This window comes from Aspergillus foveolatus (assembly GCF_047715535.1).
Source record: "Aspergillus foveolatus strain CBS 279.81 unplaced genomic scaffold BDW70scaffold_16, whole genome shotgun sequence".
In the NCBI taxonomy this organism is placed as follows: domain Eukaryota; kingdom Fungi; phylum Ascomycota; class Eurotiomycetes; order Eurotiales; family Aspergillaceae; genus Aspergillus; species Aspergillus foveolatus.
In genome coordinates this window covers 15,281-39,099 of record NW_027396080.1, presented here as the reverse complement: position 1 = coordinate 39,099, position 23,819 = coordinate 15,281, and the positions used below count along the sequence as shown (strand labels likewise).

The window sequence follows — 23,819 nt, the reverse complement described above, 5'->3', positions numbered from 1 at the left end:
CATCATCTGAAAAGAACACATGTGCGAGCACCCAAGAGATAAAGCATTAGTATTTAAGAATACGTAGTTATATATATACGCGTAGGCACATTAGAGGTAGTACAGGATATATCCCAAAGAATACTAGGACAAATTAGTCTGCCACAGAGTGTATCGAGAGAGTACAAAAGAATGGTTAGATCCTAATCAACCAATCCCAGCAAAGAGAGTTACTAAGTTGATATGAGCAAAATTAGAGCTTGACAACCCTCGACTCCTTCGCCACAATTGCCGCCAGTTGCGAGATGCTCCCTGTCCCGCGAATAACCATAAGCTGGACATTTGCCTGCAGGTACGCCCCAATCCAGTTTCGCAATTCAACAGCAACAAGCGAGTCGACGCCGTAACTGTCAAGACTCTGCGCAGGTGAAAGCATCTCCACAGGCGTGGCTATAAGCTTGCTTAGCTGGTTGAGAATCGCGTTTGTGATGATCTGGACAGCTTCGTCGAGTTGTGTTGCCGCTGATAGGAGAGTAATTGCGTCGAGAGCCTCACCGGCGCTCTTCTGCGCACTGCCGTCGTGCTTGACGAGTTGAGAAAAGCGACGGTCCGTCATGAGGAAATCGCGTCCGTTCTCGGCTTCGTCGTCGGAGGGGATGAGCCCGATTGATGCAACGCAGGTGCTTGGGTCGGCGCTGCGAGCGTTCATGATGGCGTGGTTCAGGACGATGAGAACCTCAGACACACCGATTGATCCGAGCCCGTTGCGGCGGAGTGCCTCAGCGACTTCCGGATTCTCCGAGACGTATCCGACATCGCGGATGGGGCCGATATTGATGGAGAATGCGGGCTCGCCTTGCTGCACCATGTGGCGGACGAATGTGTCCTGGAAGCTGCACGCCGCGCTGTAATTCGACTGGCCGTAGTTGCCGCGGACAGTGACGATAGAGGACATCATGATGAAGAAGTCAAGCGATTTAAATGTTGCGTGCAGATTCTGCGATCCGCGGACTTTGGAGGCGAGAGCAGTGCGCCAGTCGTCTTCTGTCATGTTGTCGAAGAGAGTGTCGCGGAGGGCCATGGCCGAATTGATAATTCCGCGCACAGGCGGTAATCCTGAGCGCTTCAGCTCTTGAGCCATCGCAACCACGGCGTCAGCGGAGACGACGTCACAGGGGGGTGCGATCAGATTCACTCCGCGGCGACGGATGTCACTGATGAATGCGCGGCTGTCTGCATCCTTCGCACCCGAGCGTGAGAGGGCGACGATGTGCTTCGCGCCGTGATCAGCTAACCAGGTGGTAAGACAGCGTCCTAGACCACCCAAGCCACCAACAGCTATGTACGAAGCATCTTCGTGAAGCCTGGCCTGATTTGGCATAGACGGGACAGCCTAGACAAATTAGCAAGTTATATTCACTTGAAGGAAATATTTGGGACTCACCGGTACTTCTTGGTTCTCTTCCACCGTGAGGACAATCTTCCCAGTGTGCTTGCCAGCCTGGATTTGACGGAAGGCGGTCTCAATATCAGAAATCGGCATTGTGGTCAGAGTCACTGGTCGAATAGAACCAGATGTTGCAAGATCCGCAATGTCATGGAGCAACCTTCTCGCCAAGGGCTTCCTTTGCTCAATAATAGCCGTCAAGTCAACATATGAAAACGTGATGTTGCGTAGGAGGAACTCCATTGGCATCAACGCATCATCCATTAGATCCTTACGTCCAATCTCAACGAAGCGACCGAAGGAGGCCATCAAATTGCATGATTCGCGGAACATTTCGCCACTCAGAGAGTTCAGAACAACATCCACACCATAACCGCCTGTGTATTCCATGATTCCCCCGTAGAAAGCTGTCGTACGGCTTGAGAAGATATGGTCGTGGGGAACACCGTATTTGGTGTGAAGAAGATCGCGCTTTGCCTCGCTCCCAACTGTGGCGAAGACCTCGGCTCCGAGATGCTGGGCAAGCATGATCGCGGCTTGTCCAACAGCACCTGCGGCGGAATGGATAAGAATCTTCTCACCCTTGGAAAGAGAGCCCTTATCAACAAGGCCATAGTAGACCGTAGCCCAAACAATCGGAAGCGATGCGCCCTCTGCGAAGGACAGAGAGTCGGGTATGACCTGACAGCAGTCTCCGTGAACAAGAGGATAGTTGGTGTAGGAGCGGGAATAAAGTGCGCAGACCCGGTCTCCGGGCTTGAAGCGGTGCTTCATGTTCTCACCCACTTCGACGACGACACCGCTGCAATCGTTTCTCATCTCCGTGATGCCCTCCAGCTGGCCAGCAGCGATGAGGACATCTTTGAAATTGATACTAGCTCCACGTAGTTCGAAGCGAACATCGTCAGGTCCAAGAGGCGGGCATTCAATATCGTCCTTCCAGCGAATGGTCTCTAGTAGACCCGGAACTCCTAGCTCTGCAGTCAAGATTCTGCCCGTGCTGACGAACGGAACCGGCTCGGGAGCCGCTTGTCGACTAGTCAAATCCACATCTCTACTGATATCAGGTCGGTATGCGTAGCGTGATACAAACAACTGCCCATCCTTTTCCGTAAACTCATTCTCGACTTCACTACTGGGACGGTCGAGGTCAAAGCTTGGGCTGTTGAGGATTATCGGGAGAAGCTCTGTAAGCTTTCTCATGACTGGCACGTTGGGAGTCTGGATGTCCAGAACAACCTGGCGCAGATTTGGATATTCCAGACGCATTGTTCGGGCGAAGCCGGTCCACAAGCCGGTTTCTGCATCAGACGAATCCGTCATGGTGCAGTTGCTGACCAAAAGCACGGCCCGTGATTTCAGGATCCAGGTTTTGAAAGAATTCCAGACATTCAAATCGGGTTCAGCGCATAGCAGCTTGGCAATTTCTGGAAGCAAGATGGCAACTCCCCCATGCTTACATGGATGAGTAATGGGCCATAGAGCTACCGACATCTGACAGACCTGCTGAACCTCTTGCGCCTGCTCTTCTGTGGCATTGGGGGCATTTGAATCTGTGAGGAGGTGGATCGGAAGCGACTCATTTCTCCTGGGGAAAGGCGCAGTAGATATGAAGACGCTGAGATTGCCGCCGTCCTCATGGGGGTAATCAACAAAGGCCTTTTCAGCATGAGCAAAGCCAGCCTTTCCCAATCGCTGACACCACTCAGAGTCCGTTAGAAGGGGCGAGCGCGTGCGACCTTCATCATAACCAAGCCACCAGCCTTCAAACAGACCAAAAACTAAGTTACAGTAAAGGGTATAACGAGAGATCTCCATGAGCATAAACTTGCCTCCGGGCTTCAACAAGGGTCTGATGTTGCGGAGGGTCTCATCAATCCGTGGCGTCGCGTGGATGACATTGCAGGCGACAATGAGGTCGTATGATCCTTCCTCGAATCCCTGCTCTTGGGCATTGCGCCCCGCATCTAGAACGCGAAATTCGACCACGTTGGCAAGGTCACCTAGCCGCTCCTTAGCAGGCTCGAAGAAGCCGGGTGAGATATCTGTGAAATCATAGCGCTGGATAAATCGACCGCTGCAACCGTTCAGGGCCTTCAGAATGGGCAGTGTGGCTGAACCAGTACCGGCGCCAATCTCAAGCACCTTCAATTTGGGGTTGAAACGACCTAGCTCGTGACAATACGCGCCCATCTGCGGGTATACTCTTGAGGAGCACCATTCAGTATAGACACGGGACAACAAGTTGTTTTTGGTCAGTAATGACAACGCAGACGTCTTGCCCTTGAGTATATCCACTAGATGCGGTCCCAGAACAGCAATTGCCTCACCGATAACTCCAAGGTCTTCGGGTTTGTTCTCGAGCAGTGTCTTGTCGTAAGCTTTGTCTGCAAGAGTACCCATCCACTGGAAATAGCGCTGGAGATACGTTTCCTGAATGTCGTTCAGCGAGATTTCACGTATAACATTTTGCGCAAAGTGGATTGTCATTGCATCCAGAGCACGGTTGATCTCCGTAAGAGAGCCCAGCTCAATTTTAGCCTTGCAGACCCGATCTCGATGTGCTGTTGTCCAAGCATCAACATATGGAACAAGCGTCTGAGAGTGGCACGCCTCCTTTTTCGAGACTCCTGCTGCAACGTCACCTCCCAAGTTGGTGACACGGATACCCTGCGCGACAACAGCCATTTGGTTAATCGCATCCTTGGCATGAAGGTCAAAGACTAATGGCTCGTTCCGGCGAATCGTGGAGCAAGTCAAATAGCTCCCTGGAGCCGCATGACGATTCGCAACCCAAAGCTGTTTTATGAAGGTGGGCACGTATGCGGATGAGTGGCCATCTTCCAAGAAGATCACAGTAGACAGACCGTGGAAGAGGGCAGAGTCAAGCACGGCCGGGTGGAGCAAATCATCCATTCCGCCTGGTGGCATCTCGTACTCGGGAACGCGAGCAGTGGCAACGCACGAATTCTTGCTGCTACGAATTTGGTGCATGTTGTTGAAAGGGTGCTGCCAATCAAGGCCATTTCGTTTGCCAACGGCATAGAACTTTTGTGGTATGGTTTCACGAGTGCACTCTGAGTCGACACGAGAAATATCGACAGGCGCGAATATACTCCTGAAACCTTCAACAGAGTCAACCTCTGCCTGGATAAGACCGCGACAGTGCTCCGTCCATTTCTGGTCGGGTGTCACAGTGAAGATACGGAACTCTTTCCAGACACCTGATGACTCGCGAGCGGTTCTTGCTTGTGGGCGCAGAGATAGCGAGATCTCGACTTCGGGGTTCTCATCGGATAGCACGAGGCCTTTCCCGAAGCTAACATCACGGAGACGGATATACTGAATCGTAGAAGCCGGATTGGCTGCGTGCATATGCTGGCGAATGGCCTGGATTGCCATTGTGATATAACCTGCCGCAGGGAATGTGATGAGCCCTTGTATAATGTGGTTGCGGAGCCAAGGGGATTCCTTGAGGCTGAGGAACCGCCGCCAGCGGGGCTCTAGTTTGTTAACATCCGCAGAAAGGTTTCCAAGAAGTTCATGTGGGAGATGTTCTCGGTGTCTGTAGTCCTTAGACAGGCGGGTTTCGTGCCAAAAGCTACGGTCATGGTCGAAGGAGTAAGGCGGCAAATCAACCAGTGGCTGGATGTCGCCGTCCTTGGAATCGTTGTTGAGATCACAGAGACGAACCGAGCCGTTCTTGATTGCCAAAAATCCCAGGCATCTGAGAAGAGCAGTTTCCGCGTCATCGCCTCGCTTTAGCGTGTTGGTGTAGGACGCTTGGCCATGGGGCCCTGGAATCGTCTTGAGGATCTGGTTCACTGGACCACCGAGTTGAGAATGTGGACCAACCTCGATGATCGTGTCAATGGGCAAACCATTGTAGTCCTGCTCGCACATGGCTCGTAGTGCCTGCGAGAAGAGGACTGGGCTGACCAGGTTCTGCGCCCAGTACCCACCGTCAAGAACAGTCGTTTCGTCCAGCTCCTTGCTTGTGACGGAACTAAACATGCGGATGGATGAACTAAAGGGTTTGGCTTTCAGACCCATGAGCGCTGCAATGTATTTGTCCTCAATTGATTTCATTTGGTGAGAGTGGTAAGCGGCGCCGTGGGTCATCAGCTTGCGGTTGAAAAGCCCTTCCGTATCCAAGGCCTCCTTTAGACGATCAATAGCCGTTACGTCACCTGATACAGTGACACTGGACGGGCTATTGAAGCAAGCAACGCGCATGCGTCCAACATCAGTACCTAGCTTGTTGATATACTGCTCGGCAACATCGGGCGGTGCACCAACGGCTATCATAGCTCCTGGGGCTTGGTTCTCAGCAAGGAGTTCACTGGCCAGCTTCCCACGGTAGTATGATACACTCATGGCATCTCTGAAGGAAAGAGCGCCTGCAGCATATGCTGCGCCGATTTCACCGCTAGAATGACCTAGTACAGCCGAAGGCGATACCCCAAATTCGTTCAGGAGGTCGACCAGGGCCAGTTGGATAGCCGTGCACATTGGCTGAGAGAAAGCTGGCTCGTTCACCCGAGAGTCCGCTTTGGGCCGACAGAGTTCGCTGAGAAGATCCCACGTACAGCCCAGCCTCGACAGCTGTTGACGTGCACGCTCAAGAGAGCGGACGAAAGAGGGATAGCTCTTGAGTAGATCGCGGCCCATCTCGGCATATTGCGCGCCTTGGCCGCTGAATATAAGGGCAATGCGATGTTGCCCGAATTTTTCTCGTCGAGGAATAGGAGAATGTGAGGCAGTGATCAGCTCTTTGATTACTTCGTCCAGTTCCGATGCGACAAAAATGACGCGAAAAGCATGAACAGACTGTTTAGCCAGGGTATGGGCCAGACGAGCGAGCAGGGCATCAGGGTTAATGGAGTTTCGGTGATTGACGACAAGATACCTAGCCAGCCTGGCACACACCCTCTGGCACGCTTTTTCGCTTGCACCGCTCACCATGAAGACTCGCGGTTTCTCGGAGTGATACGTTAACTGCAAATGTCTGCCTAAAGACAGCCGCCCAAATGCAGAGACGGCCTCATGAGCTGCATCTATAATTACGTGGGCATTTGTCCCGCCATATCCAAAGCTATTCGCCGTTAGTACATTGTGAATAGTTCTCTTTGAATCGCTAGCATACCTATTAAGAGAGATGCGGCGCAGTGTTTGCCTCTCAAGTTTTGTAGGAATCTAGTAAAGTCAGTGTCGTCATGTTTTTGACAGAGTTCTCACGTACTCGTAAATTCCACTCCTCAAGACGGATGTCAGGGTTCGTTGTCTCATAGTTCACCTGAGGCGGAATCATACCGTTCTCAAGCATAAGAACGGACTTGATCAGCCCAGCGAGACCGGCGGCACTTTCCGTGTGGCCAATATTACCCTTGATGGATCCAATGGGCAGAGGCCGAGAAGGTGACCTCCTCTGCGTCAGGGCCGCTGCAATAGCGCTCGTCTCGATTGGATCGCCAACCTTGGTTCCGGTGCCATGGGCTTCCACATAGTCGGCATACAAATCCAACTTTGCCTGTTTGTAGGCCTTAATGATGGCTTCTTTCTGGGCAACAGCGCTCGGCACACTGATACCAGGTGTCCGGCCGTCCTGGTTCAGGACGGAGTTTCTAATCACAGCCCGAACAGGGTCACCATCTCGCAGGGCAGCTGATAATGGTTTGAGGACAACGCCGGTGACACCTTCACCTCGTCCATAACCGTTAGCACGAGCATCAAATGGAAAGGATCGACCGTCTTTAGAAAACATTTTTAGCCGGCTCTGGTAGTGAAAGCGTTGTGGGTCAAGAAGTAGGTTAACACCTCCAACAAAGCACTGTGTGGTTTCCCGGTTCCGCAAGCTGAGGACCGCTTGATGTAACGCAACTAAACTTGACGAACATCCAGTATCCATTGTGAAGCTGGGCCCGCGCAAATTGAAGACGTATGAGACCCGGTTGCTTGTGATTGCAGGCCCCGTGCCTGTCACGAGGTATAGAGGTGGTCTCTCAACATCACGAGTGGCTATCTCGTGGTAATCCGAAGTCCACTGACCGACGTATACACCGGTATTGGATCCCCACAATGCATCCATCGTGATACCGGCGTTTTCAAAGGCTTCGTAGGCTACTTCGAGCATCAGGCGTTGCTGGGGATCCATTGCCTAATTGCAAAGACGAAGCGTTAGAACCGCATTCGATCGCTAATTTGAGACAAAGGCCTGCGCCATGCATGTTTCATACATACCTGTGCCTCGACAGGGTTGATCCCGAAAAATGTAGCATCGAACTTTGATATATCTTCTCGAATGAAGTGTCCTCCTGTGGCATTTGTCTGAAAATGAATGAATCAGAATTAGCACGTATTCCTCTTGAACCATCAAGCGCCGCTTACTGTTCCAGACCTGGTCCCTGTCGGGTCTTGGAAGGCCTTCATGTTGAACCGTGTCCCAGGCCCTGGTGTCCATCCCGAGCGACCAGTTTTCAGCATATCCCAGAGCCCAGAAACGTCTGTTGCGCTTCCTGATAGTCGACATCCTATGCCGATAACTGCGATTGGCTCCAGTGAGCCAGCACCAGGCCTTGTGCTGCGCTCATCAGATGTATTACTATCATTGTCGCTAAGTATTGACCACGGCGAGGAGGAAAGCCTCTCACTGTCTGACTCGCTATCAGCGCTCTCAACACGGGGCCTGGATGCAAGGCTCATGGCTGTAGAATATTAGGAAGGCACGGTGCTAATTGTTGACCTTCTGTATAGCATGGGGTATCGTGATTAAGATACGGGATGTTTGAAGAAAAGAAACCAGGCCAGCGTTAAGTACAGCAGACCCTACCAGGGAACGAATCCTCGGATCGAATCCGTCATGTCAGGTCCACACAGGACATGCCCAGTATTCAGGTTACCGTTTTCATTACGTGCCATGGTCGGGGTCGTTGCCAGGGCTTTTCCACCAAGGGGGAATCATTCTCCCTTCACGGAATCATTGACGGACAGTGCCCTCTCAGCGGCGAACTTTCATTTCCTGCAGCTCCCGAACTATGCCATGTCCGAGGCAACCTTGGACGTGTCCGTTGCAGAGTGGTCATGGGGAAACACGGGCCAATCACTGCCGAAGACAACAAGGTTAGCCCACTATGACGAGACGAAGGAAATAGAAGGAGGGTAAGTTACTCCCTAAGTCCAGAAGAGTCAAGACAGATCTGCGATGCCCAGGCCATCGGACCGGCTGAACTACTTGCAGTCGATCGACCCGCCATTTGACGCGAAGGAATCACAGATCGACAGGCCTAACCTAGGCGAAGGAAAGCAGAGTGGGCTCCGCTGCCATGCGCTCTTACTACCAAGAATGGATGAGCGCTAAGCTGCCGGAATCAACCTTGACACTCTGTTACGTAGGATGTTGTCGGTGTGAAACTGAAGGGAGAGAAAAGGAACATGAGAGGAAACTGGGAGAATCGACATTTGGCGGTTTGGCTTGGCGTTGTATTAAGCCTGGACAGTGCGTCGCATTATGCCCAGCTCCAGCTTCGCGGTCCATATATGCTCTCGTTTACCTATACAACTTTTTTTTTCTGCAAAGAATCCAGTCAATCAAGCATCTATACAAGGCTCTATCTTGGACTTGGGCACTGTGATCAAAGCTCAGGGTTTTACTTACCATGGAAGAAACAAACGTCAAGCTCAGCGTACCTTTAAGCGAGGACGTGATCAAGCTCTCGGCTCTAGATCAACAGATAATGCGATTCTATGCAAAGACAGTCTTAATATTTGAGCGCGATTCCTCAAAAGCCTCGACTGACCTTGTTCATCACCTGAAGCAAGGCCTCGCCGTGACCTTGAGCGAGATACCTGACTTCGCCGCGACCATCGCTCCAGTCCCAAATTCTCACCGCAAGGACCTGGAGCTACGCATCGGGCCCAATTCGGGCATCCCTTTCAGGGTCGTGGATCAAACGAAGCAGGAATCTTGGGCATATGGCAGTTACTCTGATCTGGCTGCGAAACACTTCCCCACCAGTGACATTCCTCACGATGTCCTCTTCATCCCACAGCCGCAACCAAGCGCGGACGGACTGCCTGCTGCGTTTCTGCAGGTCAATATTATTGATGGCGGAGTTATCATCGCGATCTCGTGGCACCATTCAGTATGCGATGCAAGAGGCATCGGCATCCTGATCGATGCCTGGGCCAGGCATACAGCGACGTCGCTAGCAAACGGCAAACCCGATCTGCCTGCGACACCAGCAGAAGTCAGCCGTGATCGGTGGCGATTAGATCACGGCCTGGGAGAGGTTACTATCGATCAACTTCCCGAATACACGATCGATAGCTCTGCCCGCGAAGACCCAAGCGGTTCCTACCTGCTCGACCGCGAAAACCCCGTTACAGTCCCTTATTCTGTAAGCACCTGGTACTTCAGCGCATCATCGCTCAAAGCCCTCCGCGATGCCCTCGCACAAGTGGAAAACGGCAAATCCACCCAGTTCACTAAAGTCGAGGCCGTCTCGGCCCTCGTTTGGAAACACATGAGCATCGCGCGCCAACTGGACAGATCCGACCCGGACGGTTCCTCCCTCTTCACCACACGCCTGGACTTCCGCGCAAGAACAAAGCCACCCTTTCCTGATACCTTCATTGGAAACATCAACGAGCCCACAGCCCGCGTGCGCATGCCCATAGCTGAGATCTGCCGCGCTTCCACCCCAGAATCCCTAGCGACCCTGGCTGAAGCTGTGCGCGCCGCCACCGAAAACACTGCCGAGCAAAGCATGCGCACGCTCATCGGTCTAGTAAACGACGCGCCTGCTGTCACCGATGTTGCTTGGAAATACAACTACTTTCCCGGGCCTGACCTCGGTGTTACGGATATCTCGAATATCGAGGCCATGAAGAAGAACTGGGGCGCTGGCTTGGGGATCCCGACCTGTATTAGGTCTTATTCGAGAGAAACGGGTCTACTTTACCTGTTTCCGCAAGATAAGGATGGAGGCTTTGAGATTCAGGTTCAGTGTGAGGTGGAGGCTGTGGAGAGACTGAAGGCTGATGGGACTTTCACAAGGTATTGTGAGTTCAAGAGGGCTTCCGTGTATAATGCGTGAATTGGTACAACTGTAAAGATGCCTTTTTTTTTTTTTTTTTCCCATAATTATTTTTATTTCGAGCTTTGATATACCTGATTTTTTCATCCTTAGTATATTATGAGGTTTAAATTGAAAATTTTCGAGTATTGAAAATATATATATTCTTGCTTACTGCATTTTCGCGAGGATAGGGCATTGACCTTAGGGAATGGACTTGAATGTGCACCCAAGTGACCTAGCAAACATCAGGTGCAGGTAGATATCCCAGTCCAATAGCAAGTAGATAAATCCATACAAGCTCTCATCTACTAGACTTATGCTCTTGATGCTATGCAAACTGCGAACAGTGAACAACCGCCATCGGCGGAGACTCCGAGCTAGCCGAAGTTTAACCAGTTCAGCATTCCACCAGGCCACGCTGGCTCCACAGAAGCTGTACCGTAGAGCATGACAGGCAATTCTTCAAGATCGAATTTATATCATTCATCTAGAGAGCATTATTTACCTAGTTAAGAAAAAAGTATATATATTTCTCCTACGGGATGGGCTTAGTTCATGACCTTCAAATCCTTCTTCAACACTTTCCCACTCTCACTCTTCGGCAACTTCTCCAGGAACACAATTCGATCGTGAAGCCAGTGCGACTCATGCAGCTTTCCCTGCACAAATTCGTCGATCTCGTCAGCCATATCATCCTCGTCCAGATCTTCCATCACGGACTTCGAGCGCACGATGTACGCTTTCGCACGCTCGCCGGAGAGCTCGTCCGGGACGCCGATAACGGCTGCATCAATGACGGCTGGGTGCGAAAGAAGGACAGACTCGATGTCGCGTGGGAGGACTTGTTCGCCCTGTTTTTGTACTCATTAAACTAACCTTGCTCATAGATTTTAATTACCCCTTTCAAGAAAAGACGTACCTTGACTTTGATCATATCCTTGATGCGTTCGAGAATGAACAGGTGAGCGTGTCCATTAGGTGATTTGCGAAAGACACCGATGTCTCCGGACTTAAGCCACCCCTTTTCGTCGAAGGTGTTCTTGTTGGACTCGTCGTCGCCGACGTACCCGACAAAACAACTGGGGGAGTTGAAGTGGACTTCGCCGGGCTCGTCGAGGCCCTCTGCGTCTGTACCGTCGGCCTTGACGAGCCGGATCTCGAAGCTTGGAATAAGGGAACCAGAGGAGCCATGCCAGACATCGTGGGGGCTTGTGAGGGTTGCTATCACACCGGTTTCGGTGAGGCCTATGTGTCTCATGTCAGCTGTTAATTAGCGCTAGGGGTATTGGCAGTACCGTATGCATGATTGATTTTCCATTTTGGTCGCAGTTCATTCAACTTGGCGGCGATGCTACGATCAAGTGCTGCAGCGCCAGTGACGGTCGCTTGGACGGATGAGAGGTCGTGGAGGTCAAGGAGGAAGGGGTTCGCTGCTAATGCCGCAAGGATTGGAGGAACCTGCGCAATTAGCCTGGCTTGCTTCTCTAGGCCTGAGAATACGAACCACGTATAATCTTTCCACACGGAAACGCTCAATCGTCTTGAGCATCAACTGCATATCAAACCGGGGGCAGATAACGTAGGTGTCTCCGCGGTAGACCATGATGTGCCCAATGTTCAGTCCGTATCCATGGGTCAACGGAATCGCGCCGAATGCAATCTCGTTACGGCCATTCTTAGCATAGCTCTCGTGCATGCACGCTTGCATAACGTTGGCGATGAAGTTGTAGTGTGTGATTTTAGCCAGTTTCTGCAATCGCGCGTCAGACACCATCTCCATTCCCAAGAAGAGCCACCGACCTGCTTCCCTGATGTTCCACTGGTAGCGCAGTAGTATGCGACCTGTGTCTTTGCGCGGCCCTTCTCCCATTGTAATGGTGGAAGTGGCTGCAACTTCTCACCCTTAGCGATCAGTTGATCCACCGATTTGAACTGGTCAATTGGCTCGGGATTCTGAAGATACCCTTCGGGCAATGCCGTGGTATAGATCTTGTCTTCGGGGATAGACAGCTCCTTGGAAGCTTCCAAAGTGTTTGCGACAAGAGACTGACAGGTGAAAATGACTCTACATTTTGCTCTTTTCATGTGCGCCACGACCTCGGGGACGATACTGAACGGATGAAGCGGGAGACAGATCCCATTGAGACGATGGACGGCCCAGCAGAGAGCAAAGAAGTCAAGCTATTTTTTGATGAGTCATGTTAGCAGGAGAAGAGCACTGCAAAGGAGTGTCACCGACCGTATTCCAGCTGTAGATACCGACAACCTTATCCTCCGGCTCCCCCTCGTTCGGCGACCATCCCAGCTCTTGCGCAAGCGAACGCGACAGGAACTCTACTCGATCAACCAGTATCTTAGTCGAGTATGACTTTCCGGTAATTGCACAGACAAACGGAGGCCGTCCGCCGCATTGCGGGGGAAGATTGGTGTTTCCTTCCAACGCAAATTGGCCTACAGGAATAGAGTCTGGGATTTCACAGGGGATTTGTGGTACCCAGGAGGGAGAAGAGAAGATCATAATGAGAGACTGTAATCAAGGGACTTTGACAAAGAACGTAGAAGTTGACTCTCTCGATGGCTGTCGTGGTGTTCTAGAATGAGAATCGCCCTGAGAGGATCAACGTTATCGCCGACCGCCGCATTCAGTGACTATTCTTTGATTGCCGAACAATTCCATAACCGAAGAAAGCTAGCTCAAGCTAGCTCTGGCTCCGCGATACGTCACATCTGGCTTGATTGATGGAGTATGAGTTAGAGCTGCGATCTGCAAGGCAAGTTGTAGAAGGGGAACGTACCTTTCTGCTGACTGGGCGCGGATAGGGGCGTGCCCATAAGGCCTTGGTATTGCCCATAACAAGCTTTCGTTGTAGTCAGCCACATCAAGGAATTTTCCGTAACACTTCACTTTGTGGGTCTCGCCTACCAGCCGCATCTTACAGCTTCGGTCTTCCAGACTCTACACGCTTCGACCCTATCGGCTTTTCTACTTGCCATATTGAGCTGCTCTCTCGCTTGGAACTGAATCCAAGCCATTAGGGGATATAGGTTAGTTGTTTTCGGGTACATAGACCAATGAAGTGAGGAAACAGCATGGTTGAACCTCCAGACTGACATTTGACGATCAATAGTATCCGAGAGAGCTTGAAAAGCTTCACTGGTTCGGCAAAAAGCATCCCATAAGAAAATATCTCTCTTTACCGCCGTATTTCGATATGACAATGTTACAATACCATCGTCCCCATTTGAAAAACATTGGCTTTGCCGCGCCGATCGATCGTCGGGCGGCTCGCCGCGTCGGAGACCCCAGCAAGCCCATCTCCGATTTGTAACTGAAGCTGCTGGACCTCGACTAGTATCGACTTCAGCTCCCTACAGAATTAGTTGTCCCGTAAAAATACTTGCGAGGTGCATCTACTCCGTACCTACAGCGGGATGGCTGAAGCTACAACGCCGAGTCACAACTAGCAGGAAGGTGCATAGTGCATGCAGCAGCAGTGGGATCTGCAGGACCAGAGCGCCAGGCATTCTGCGGCTTCCGCCAGCCGTGACCTCCCGTGAGGCGTCTCTGACGAACCATGCCCGCCAATTGTTAGAACCGGTTCGGCCGCGTGTGAACTAAATCCTGATGCCGAGTTAGTGGACTCTAATGCCTGTGCGCTGGAACAATTTGAACCAGTCGAGATTGCAAACAAGGGATGTTTCCGACGTGGAGACCGACTGCTGGCCAGTGTAGCACCCACGTATCCGGTTTACAGAGCTGAGACCACAACTGCTGAGTATATGGTCAAAGCTCCACGATGTGATTGTGGACTCTATTGTGGACTCAACCAGCCTCCCGGCACAGAACCAGTCTCCCGTGCGGGTTCTGGGCTGCCTTGTCCACGCGTTACATGCGATCTTTGCTCTGATGACCGGGCCCGATCTACTCCGGAATAGTTCCTGTCCTGACCCAAAGCTGAAAAATGGACCGTCCCACCGCGGCTAGATCTGGGTCTGTGCCGGGGCCCACAGTTTCCATGCTAGCGTTTGATGTCACTGTGACGTAAACCTTAATCCTGGATATGATCTTGGTCGCTTATTTTCCCTTTACGGAAATTGCGAGACTGCCAATCGAGGATATACCCCGCTGTGCTACTGTGGTCCTCTTGATGTGCCCATCTCGCCCCATATGTTTGGAGGGAGTGGATCTCGCCTTGAATCGAAGCCCACATGCTTGTTTAGGAAAAGCTGGAGGAAACGGATGAAGTTATGTCGAGATAGCATCATGGGATGAAGGGGGATGTGCCGTGCTGCTAGGACTGACGAAAGGTCATCGACGCCCTACGAGTTGAAATCCGCGAAATTAGGCCAAAATAGCGGAATGAGCTGCGGAGTAATTTGGACGGAGTAATTTTTGGAGGATTAGGTAAAGCGAGCACCGAGCCTACCCGAAGTAGAGACTTCGATGGTCCGACTAGGTACGCCAGGCTTCGCTATACAGTGTAGGCCATCTAACTGTCAGTAAAGCGGCACTTCTCTGAATCCCGAATGCCGATATCAGTTCCAGGTTCGTGCTAGCTCTGCAATATACCTTGTATCCATAGTGGTGTCAATCTTCAAATCTGGTTAGCCTGTATTGTCCAGAATTCTGGGAGACTTCAATACTGACAGCCAGAATGACTGACAGTCAATGGTAATATTATATAGAAGTCATTGATCTTATATTATGAATCAAATTAAGAAATGTTATTGTTCTCCGGGGCTTTTCCTTCTGCGCATTTACCTTTTGGTATAGGTCTGCTTCGTTGCGTTGGAGTACGAAGCATCTAGATAATCTTGCTTCCTAGTTAAAGGCAAGTCACTCAGCCGAAGAGGATTCTGATATCAAGCACCTTCACAGGCGATGAGGGTACTAACTATCATTTAAACGGATAAATGTCTGCTTTGGGCCCCTGGATGTATATTCGCCCGGTTTATGTCCCTTGGAAATAGGGTTACCAGTTCAAATAAGATTTTTGTGCGTACACTACATAGGTATGCTGCAAGGACGACCTCATGGGTTTATATGTTCATCAGCCATCAGCTATCTACCAGAGTAACATAAAAGATGCGCGAATGAAGTCATCTATACCGCATCCACGATAGGGTAGCCGGTACTGATACGTGGATACATGTGCAACATGCTCTCCCCTAACAGCACGTCCTCATGAACAGCGGCCACAGAATGCCATGCGGAGTATGCTGGGTCCTACCGTACCCTCGGTACCGTTATCAAATCTCCGGATCCTGTTCAGAGTCCAGGAGCCCGTTTATCAAGCGTCGGGTATGGGGCCATATGTGCAGGGTGATCCGCACTGAGGACGTTCCGAGTATGCAAGATAGGCGTTATCGGTGCTAGCTGTTGGATACTCCTGACATCATTGTATATCCAATCGGAGGATGCCTACAGTGGAAATCTCTGAGAAGTAGAAGGTGTTGTGGTTGACTGGGCAGAACTCGGCAAGGGCGGAGGAGAAAAAATGGGTTTGTTTGAGCTCGCAAGGACAAGGGTTCCGTAATACTATCGCTATTCTGTCAGCTTTTGGAATGGTGTAGGTTTTTCAGCGTTATCCGACTTGAAAGTAGTTATTGAGTCTAATAATGATGTGGTAGATCAAACCTTGGATGAAATAAGGGTTGCACTTGCGCTTGCTGAGCCCTAAAACACGCCCCAGGGTGAGAATTAAGTCATAACTAATTAGAGAAGGAAGTCCAAAAGACTATTGGGTAGCATAAATGTAATCTGTAGGTTTCTTTCCTCTCAGTGTGCAGCTTAGAGGCCCTGCAGTCGTTTTGCTAGTGAGTATTTCCACGAAAATGGATACCGGATGAGCCCTATCATTCTTAATAACATGATAGCTTCAATCCATTTGTATACATACTTATCTGAAACCGCCTATACATCTGCAGTTGCATGATATTGGGCATGCACCAGTCTCCGTGGGAAGTCCACCCCCCAACAACGGTAGGGCTATTGTTTCTGTGTGCGAGGGATAATGCAGTCTTAGAGTCTGTATTTGTTAACGCCCCAAGGGTATCAAACAACCTTAATGATAATGCCCGGGACATCAGTGGTGAGATTGTACTTCCCATCGTCTTGACCGTTCCGGATGATGGTGTCTCGCTCGCCATCGGCGTCAAGTCGCAGCTGCTTCAGAGGCTTCCTGAGAGGTTGTTTCAAGGTAACATTGATAATCGGCCACCCAGTCTCCGCGCAATCTTCGCAATGTCGCCTTCAAATCTGCGTATGTTTTACATTGAAATTCCCATAGGCAATCCAGCTAGATCGGGGTTTATGCTGTTCACCAAGCCACAGGTTGGCGCAAGTTTCATGCAGCAGTCCTAGAAGAAGGTAGGGGGCCCGGCAGCCAAACGGAACAGGCCGAGGCATTACAGAGGTGGGAAAGGCAGAGATATCGACGCCACTGGCGGTACAGGCCAGGAACCGCGGTGATATTGGACAGACGGTCTTCTACAGTCGCGAAATAGCGGATGTAAGTTGCAAGTTCGATGATGTTTACCGTCCGGATCTTCGATGAAGACTCGAACCATATCCTACTCCACGGGTCAAGTGAAGGCGTAGGCAACCCTACATAGTTCTTGTAGTAAGCCTTACCATGAATAAAAAACTAATTATTTATCGAGACATCGAGACATCTATCCGATCGCCGGTCCGGTCATTAACTATGGCAAACCTATAACTTTCAACGCTTTCCGGTACAAGGGTATATAGACCTCAATCCAGTTAAGGGATAACACGCTGCTATATAATATATCCAAAATAACAGGTAAGAGGAACTTGGAATAGTATAGCAGACAGTAAAAGGCGTGAAAGATAGCAGCAACATCCGAAACAAAGTACGCCAAAACAAACCAAAGCAGACTAGCAAAATACAGTGGGACTTCAGTGCCTACCAATGTCGACATCATCATGAGATTAAGAGAGTCTTTGGCAAGTTACGAGACGATGGTAGTAGTGGCAACCGAATCAGAGCGTTGGGTAGTAGGAGGGCTCTTCTCTCCTCCTAGAACGGTATAAGGTTACTGATGCTTTTGATAATCTTAACCTCACCCTTGGTAAAGGTATTCCGCCAGTGTTTATGAAGAGCTGTACATTGGAACTGACGCTTTTCAGTGGAAGACGTTTTGGACAGTAAGCTTTCTCACGATGCTCATCCTGTCCAGATGGTTGCCTTGGGCCGACCAGGTCCTGTCCAAGCCCTGTTTGATTTCGTGCCGTTGGGCGAAGCGGAGGAGAGTATCTGGCTTATGTGGGTTGTAGACAGTGTGTAGATGCGCCTCGTAGCCGTTCCTTCGCTGCAACCAATTGCAGGCTTGCTAGTCAGAGGCTTGGATCAATGGCGTGTCGAAGACATCGAGAACCAGACAGGTTTGAAGTCTTTGATAATAACAAGTTTCGAAATCTTCTAGCGTTTCGAGTCCAGCTGGGCGAGACCGTCTCAACTGAAACGGATGAAATAACGTTATGCCAATGTCCTATAGTGAGAGGAAGGTTAAGAAGCAGGAATAGCTCATGCACCATTAACATCAAAGCAGGTTACAATGACTTGAGGGCTACTGTGTCCCCCTGGGCAACGGCTATTATTAAAATGAAACTTATTCCATTGCCATTTATGTGACTGTCGGTTGCATCGCCCCCGGGATATTATTGTCCCTCTGAGTGGTAGGGGTGCATATGCAGGTGCCTTTCGTCTCTTCCAGGCTTTACGCTGTGCTGAGAATTTCCTAAGAAATAACAACCTAGAAGCGGGCGCTCGAGAATACATCTGATATGGATCAAATATCCGTTTTAAGGTGCTTTAGATGTATATAAACGTTAAATATAGAGTCTTCTTTGCCATTATTCAAGTATCAGCTCGAAAGATTCCTCTTCTGGTGATGGCTCTAGCAAAGCGATGGCAGGGAACGGTTATTTTTGGAATCATGATCTGAATGGGTGAATGGACCCAGGTACTTGATGAAACTAAAAGGAATTGGCTTAAATGTCCAATAAAAGGCCTGGTTCATCGTCGCTGAAGACCTGCCTAATACCATGGCGTGCAGAGTTCCCTGTTCCGTTCCACAAAGAGAACAAAGGGGAGCGGTCCTTTCATCCCGATGATAGCCTCACAACACCATATACTGATACTTAACTAGCTCATGATTTTCCCTCATTGCCTTTTCTTCTTCAGTCCAGTTGTTTTCCGACCATTCACATTCATCCTTTATATCCCGCAAACTGTCTTCACAACCCCGAGCTTTGGTAGACATGTCACCTCTGGAGTGCGTTGAGCCTGCCATACAAGGCTCCTCCATTGCTGACTCGCCTCGAGATCGTTTAGAACAGGCTCATAGAGAGCCCTCAGAAGCTGTCAGCAACCAGGGGGAAGCAGAGTTTGGTTCATCCAGCGAAGAATCCGAGCCCGAGGAGGTCCGACATGTTGGCCCCTGTCACTTGGGACTTGCGCTCAATGGGTTTCTCAAGAGGCATACTGAAGGCCCGTGGGAGTACCTGCCGGGGGGCCATCACCCAGTGCACCTGGGCGACCGTATCGGCGAGTATAAACAATTCAAGGTCATCCACAAGCTTGGTAGCGGAGGGTTCGGCATCGTCTGGCTCTGTAGCTGGGTTGGAACCGACCCAACGATATACGTGGCAATCAAGATCCTCAAAGCAGAGTGGTCCGGGGAGGATTGCAGGGAGCAGGAGAATATCCGCTGGCTGCAGGGAATAGCGGACCGTGATCCTGACGTCGAAGAATGGTGTCTTCTCCCCTGGCAAGAGTTTACGCTTGACGGTCCGAACGGCACCCACCAGTGTTTTGTCTACGAAGTCGCCGCATCAGGGCTGGGAAATATATCTCATGTGGTTGACGATGTCGATGCGTTTTTGCGGAAACTCACGCGCCAGGCAGCTGAAGCTATGTCTGTGCTGCATCGGCATAATATCTGTCATGGTGGTGAGTCTGTCGCTCAAACTGCTTTCCTGAAACCTGCTAACTGTTAGCTAGACTTCAGACCTTCAAACATTCTTTTCAGAGTCAACGGTCTGGATGGCAAGTCAGAGGAAGAAGTCATCGACATCTTGGGCGAGCCCGAGGGAGCAGCTGTCGTCGTGTACAAAAACGCTCCCCTGGATGCACATCCCCCGCGCTATATTCTCAACCCAGTCTCATGGAGGTCCACTACTTCAACCCAAGTATGCTGTCACCAGATCCGTATCGCTGATTTTGGGGAGTCCTTTATCGCCGGCAACCCGCCGCCCCATGGATCTGGGATCCCCTTTCAGTATGCGGCTCCCGAGGTTGCCCTAGACGAAAAGGCCGGCAAGGAATCCGATATTTTTGCTCTAGCAGCAACAATGTACGAAATCCGCTTTGGCAACAGACTATTCCGCATCCAGGAAGACAGCGTAGAGGCCTATGTCCACTTTATGGTGAAATACTGCGGCAGACTGCCAGAACCCTGGTGGTCTCGATGGAAGGAAACATGGAAAAAGGTGACCGAGCCGGCAAACGAAGAGGAACTGCAGGATGAATCGACGGTCAAACTGTGGCATATCCGGAAGGCAGTTTGTGAGCCCATTGGACACCGCGTCAGCACTCCCGAGAGCTGGGCGTATCCTCACAAGTCGCTGGGGAGAAACGGCGTCATCGGGTGCCATGAACTGATACCGGTGAAGGAGAAGGTCTATCTCGCGGACTTACTTTATCGAATGACTGCACTTGACCCCAGGGAACGGATCACGATCGACGAGGTTCTTGAACATTGCTGGTTTCGCTACGAAGCCGAGAACGCGGAGCCTGTTCGCCCCGACGAGGTTAAAGAGCGTAAGGATGACCTGTCTCAGATAGAAAACACTGATTCTGATGCACCAGGAGACCAAGCGATCATTGATGAGCTACCGCAACCCGCTGATCCTGACAAGCCTCAAAAGATTGCAGAGTACAACTTGCCTCAACTCGAGACTAATCATACCGGTATTCACAATAATTCCCCAACAGCCGAGGCTGAGACAGCCGAAACATTTGCTGTTCAGCCGGCGTTAGTAGAGACCGACAAATCTATGAATATTGACAGGCCTGAACAGTCTAAGCCTGCTGAACGCGAGACTCCCCCATCGACCGGAGCCTCCGAACTCCAACCACCAGAGGAACAAAAGGCCGAAGTGCTCTCCCTAAATATTCCCCTGATACCTGCTGCCGACGCGATCAGGCTCCCAGAGCCAGGCAAGCCACAATATGCCGCCACCGTAGCACTGCAGCCAGTGGAAGACGCCAAGCTCATCTACGTTCCCACCAACCTATCCCCTGTGCACGAAGTAAGTGAGTCGACGTCTAGTGCAGTGGAGAGCTTCCGCTCAGTAAAGGCTGTCAAGTCTATTCCAACTCCTGCTGAATCCGCTCAGGCGGAGGAAGAGAGCACTGCCCGGTCTGCGGTGGTCGACGGACCACAACAGGCGGATGAGAAGCCCTTACTAAATGACAAACAGCGAGGACGGCAGTCCAGATTGCGTCCAATCTCGATACGGCTTCGTTCTGTTGGCCGCGCGGTGCGGGCCTTATTTGCATAGTTACCGGTTGCAACCCGCATTATCTTGCATTTTCCTTTGTACCTTGCTTTATTTATTGGACTTGTAGCCCCATATTTGATATTCCTAGATCCATATAGGCTGATGGTATATCATGGCAGGACCACTTACCAATACAAAACAAATAGAGCACATGTCTGCCGTGGCATATACAGCATGCTGCCGAGTAGAAGTGGGTAATCACACAGCAGTATCAAGTGAGACAACTGAGGATTGCCTGCTCCAAAGAGGTACAAAGGTTGTTTGAGGAAGAGTAGCCAGGCGTCCGAATGCTCAATAATTGCTGCAAGCACATGCCTCTCTCTTAGGGCTGCGGTCCTGCCTACCTCAACACCTGCCTCCAACTCGGTACATTTCCTGACGGAGGTGCTCACGTGACCGGGACTGTCAGTAAACACTGACGACGACAAAACGATTGCTCCATCCTCCATCCTTCTCCAAGGTCAGCTGCATCGACTCGGCCACGACGGCCTCATCTTTCACCCATGTGCTGACAATAATATATTCAAATGGAGTCTTCATTGCGAGATTCCAGCCCGATGGCTGAGGATAGCCACGAACACGCGGTCCTCCTTCCTCGCGCGCTCCCAGAAACCGATCGGGACGAATATGACGGGTTCTCCCACCAGCGCCGTCACTTAGGCCTGCTATCAACGACCTTTTTAATGTAAGCGTCTAACAAAAAGAAACTAGGAAAGCACATTCTGATAGACTTGTAGAACGAACCGTATGATTGGCACTGCCATCTTCTCTACACCGTCTGCCATTGCCGCCAGTGTCGGGAGCGCAGGCGCAGCGTTGGCTCTCTGGGTAGTTGGCCTGATTCTAGCATTCTGCGGTCTGTATATCTGGATCGAACTGGGGTCTCTGATGCCGCGCAGTGGTGGTGAGAAGGTATACTTGGAGGCTGCGTATCCAAGCCCCCCGATGCTTGTAACGACGGTGTTTGCAGTACATATTATTTTTCTTGGGTTTACAGGTCAACATTCGTCCTCCAGAATCGCAAGTACTATAGCGGCTGATAAGGGTCTAGGCATTGGCAGCGTGGTTGTAGCTGAAAACCTCTTGCTCGCTTTGAACGGATCCGCAACTGATTGGGTAAAGCGAGGACTGGCAATCGCTGTCCTCACGATCATTGCCACAATACATATCAATTTCAGCACACTGGGGGTGAAGATTATGGTGAGTCATCCTGCAAAAACTGGGAGTTTATCCTGACGATAATAGAATGTGCTGGCTTCGGTCAAGCTACTTATCCTGTTTTTGATCATCGTTGCCGGTCTGCGTGCTCTTCGAGGCGATCTCCCCCAGATCCCTGACCCGGCCAGTAGCCTGAAGTCCCCCTTTACAGGATCTTCATCTTCTGTATCCCACTACACCAATGCCTTGTTCAAAATCCTGGCCACTTACCAAGGCTGGTCAAATGCCGCATACGTTCTCGACGAGGTGAAGAACCCTCGCAAGGTTCTAAAGATAGCCGGCGTCGTGGGCGTGGGAACGGTAGGGATACTTTATACACTCACCAATATCTCTTACTTTATTGTCGCTACTCCAGACGAGATCAGCAAGACTGGAGTCACAGTAGTCGCACTCTTGATCGGGAAGGTTTTCGGAGATACCATGCTCTGGCTGACAGCTACCCTGGCGGCCTTATCGTCATTCGGGAACCTGATGACAGCATCTTTTACAATGTCGAGAGTAGTTCGGGAATTCGCAAGGGAGGGGATAGTCCCATATTCTCGGTTTTTTGCGGCTACGACCTCCTCTGGCTCGCCTTCGGCAGCGTTTCTTCTTGTTTTCTTGTCATCGGCAGTTATGATTCTATTTATTCCATTCGGTCAGCTCGTATCTCTCTTTGGCCTCAGCGTACTGAAACTGACTTTTTTTTTGATAGGGGAAGTATATAATTTCCTCCTAGATGTCAGCCAGTACGCCATCGCCCTAATCAACGTCTTTGTCGTCATCGCACTATTCATCATTCGTCGGAAACAACCCCACAAGCGCACTTTCCGAGCTTGGACTCCCGTCATCTATTTATTCCTTGCGTCCCAGATTTTCCTGCTCGTCACGCCGTTCGTGCCCGCAGCGCTAGACCCGGGCAGAGCTCTGCCGCCTTGGCTGTATTCCGTGGTTGCGCTTCTAGTCTTCTCTAGCGCTGGAGTCTACTGGTTTCTGTCATGGGAAGTTCTTCCCAGGCGCGGTCAGTTCGTTTGGACTGCGCGGGTGTCAGTCCTCGCTGATGGATCTTCAGTTGTCTCGTGGGATAAGGCGAAGATAAATTGAAGCATACCCTCGCAATGAAATAGACTTCTGGAATCCCCAAAGGACGCCTATTTTAAGCCTTTCCCTTCCGCTGTTTTGACCATAAATCGTGCTCTCTGGTTCCCATGAGAGTGGAACCAGGTTTGTAACGGGGACAGCTTGCGACAGACCATACTCCGAGACGGAGCTAGTCCAGTTACGCCATGGTCGAAACTGCAGCCACTTGCATAGTTGCACTGACTTCCACTTCAGCGGATTCATGGAATATGGTCACCAGGCTGGAATGAAATTCCCAGACAGCTGTACAAAGTCAATTCCCCTTCAGGCGCTCTGAAGATTCCCCAGCTTCGCCCCTTAAAGTCAGCCTCATTGCTATATGAGCATCTCAAACGTTATGTATCTCCTGAAGCCTTGTATATGAGAGCATGGAATGCGCACTTTCTCG

The 23,819-nt window shown here is 50.8% G+C and overlaps 5 protein-coding genes across 5 annotated transcripts; 3 read left to right on the top strand and 2 right to left on the bottom strand.

Moving 5' to 3' along the window:
- Nucleotides 1-232: 232 nt before the first annotated feature.
- Nucleotides 233-8,128, bottom strand: BDW70DRAFT_158719 (type I polyketide synthase; the record flags this gene model as incomplete). Its single annotated transcript, XM_073740566.1, has 6 exons — nucleotides 233-1,372; nucleotides 1,424-6,521; nucleotides 6,573-6,622; nucleotides 6,669-7,583; nucleotides 7,667-7,753; nucleotides 7,814-8,128. 6 exons carry the CDS (start codon nucleotides 8,126-8,128, stop codon nucleotides 233-235), a joined length of 7,605 nt encoding a protein of 2,534 aa, XP_073597198.1.
- Nucleotides 8,129-9,081: 953 nt separating this feature from the next.
- Nucleotides 9,082-10,521, top strand: BDW70DRAFT_158718 (transferase; the record flags this gene model as incomplete). Its single annotated transcript, XM_073740565.1, has 1 exon — nucleotides 9,082-10,521. One exon carries the CDS (start codon nucleotides 9,082-9,084, stop codon nucleotides 10,519-10,521), a length of 1,440 nt encoding a protein of 479 aa, XP_073597197.1.
- A 530-nt stretch (nucleotides 10,522-11,051) lies between these two features.
- On the bottom strand, nucleotides 11,052-13,021 carry BDW70DRAFT_149239 (acyl--CoA ligase; the record flags this gene model as incomplete). The annotated part of the gene is made up of 6 exons (XM_073738979.1): nucleotides 11,052-11,354; nucleotides 11,423-11,748; nucleotides 11,799-11,961; nucleotides 12,008-12,253; nucleotides 12,304-12,684; nucleotides 12,743-13,021. 6 exons carry the CDS (start codon nucleotides 13,019-13,021, stop codon nucleotides 11,052-11,054), a joined length of 1,698 nt encoding a protein of 565 aa, XP_073597196.1.
- A 5,769-nt stretch (nucleotides 13,022-18,790) lies between these two features.
- BDW70DRAFT_166882 (kinase-like domain-containing protein) lies at nucleotides 18,791-21,094 on the top strand (the record flags this gene model as incomplete). The annotated part of the gene is made up of 2 exons (XM_073742112.1): nucleotides 18,791-19,481; nucleotides 19,533-21,094. The coding sequence occupies 2 exons, from the start codon at nucleotides 18,791-18,793 to the stop codon at nucleotides 21,092-21,094; spliced, it is 2,253 nt and encodes a 750-aa protein (XP_073597195.1).
- Nucleotides 21,095-21,558: 464 nt separating this feature from the next.
- On the top strand, nucleotides 21,559-23,600 carry BDW70DRAFT_27129 (APC family permease). The gene is made up of 5 exons (XM_073743646.1): nucleotides 21,559-21,779; nucleotides 21,832-22,091; nucleotides 22,146-22,294; nucleotides 22,340-22,949; nucleotides 23,007-23,600. The coding sequence occupies exons 1-5, from the start codon at nucleotides 21,622-21,624 to the stop codon at nucleotides 23,393-23,395; spliced, it is 1,566 nt and encodes a 521-aa protein (XP_073597194.1). The 5' UTR covers nucleotides 21,559-21,621; the 3' UTR covers nucleotides 23,396-23,600.
- Nucleotides 23,601-23,819: the final 219 nt, after the last annotated feature.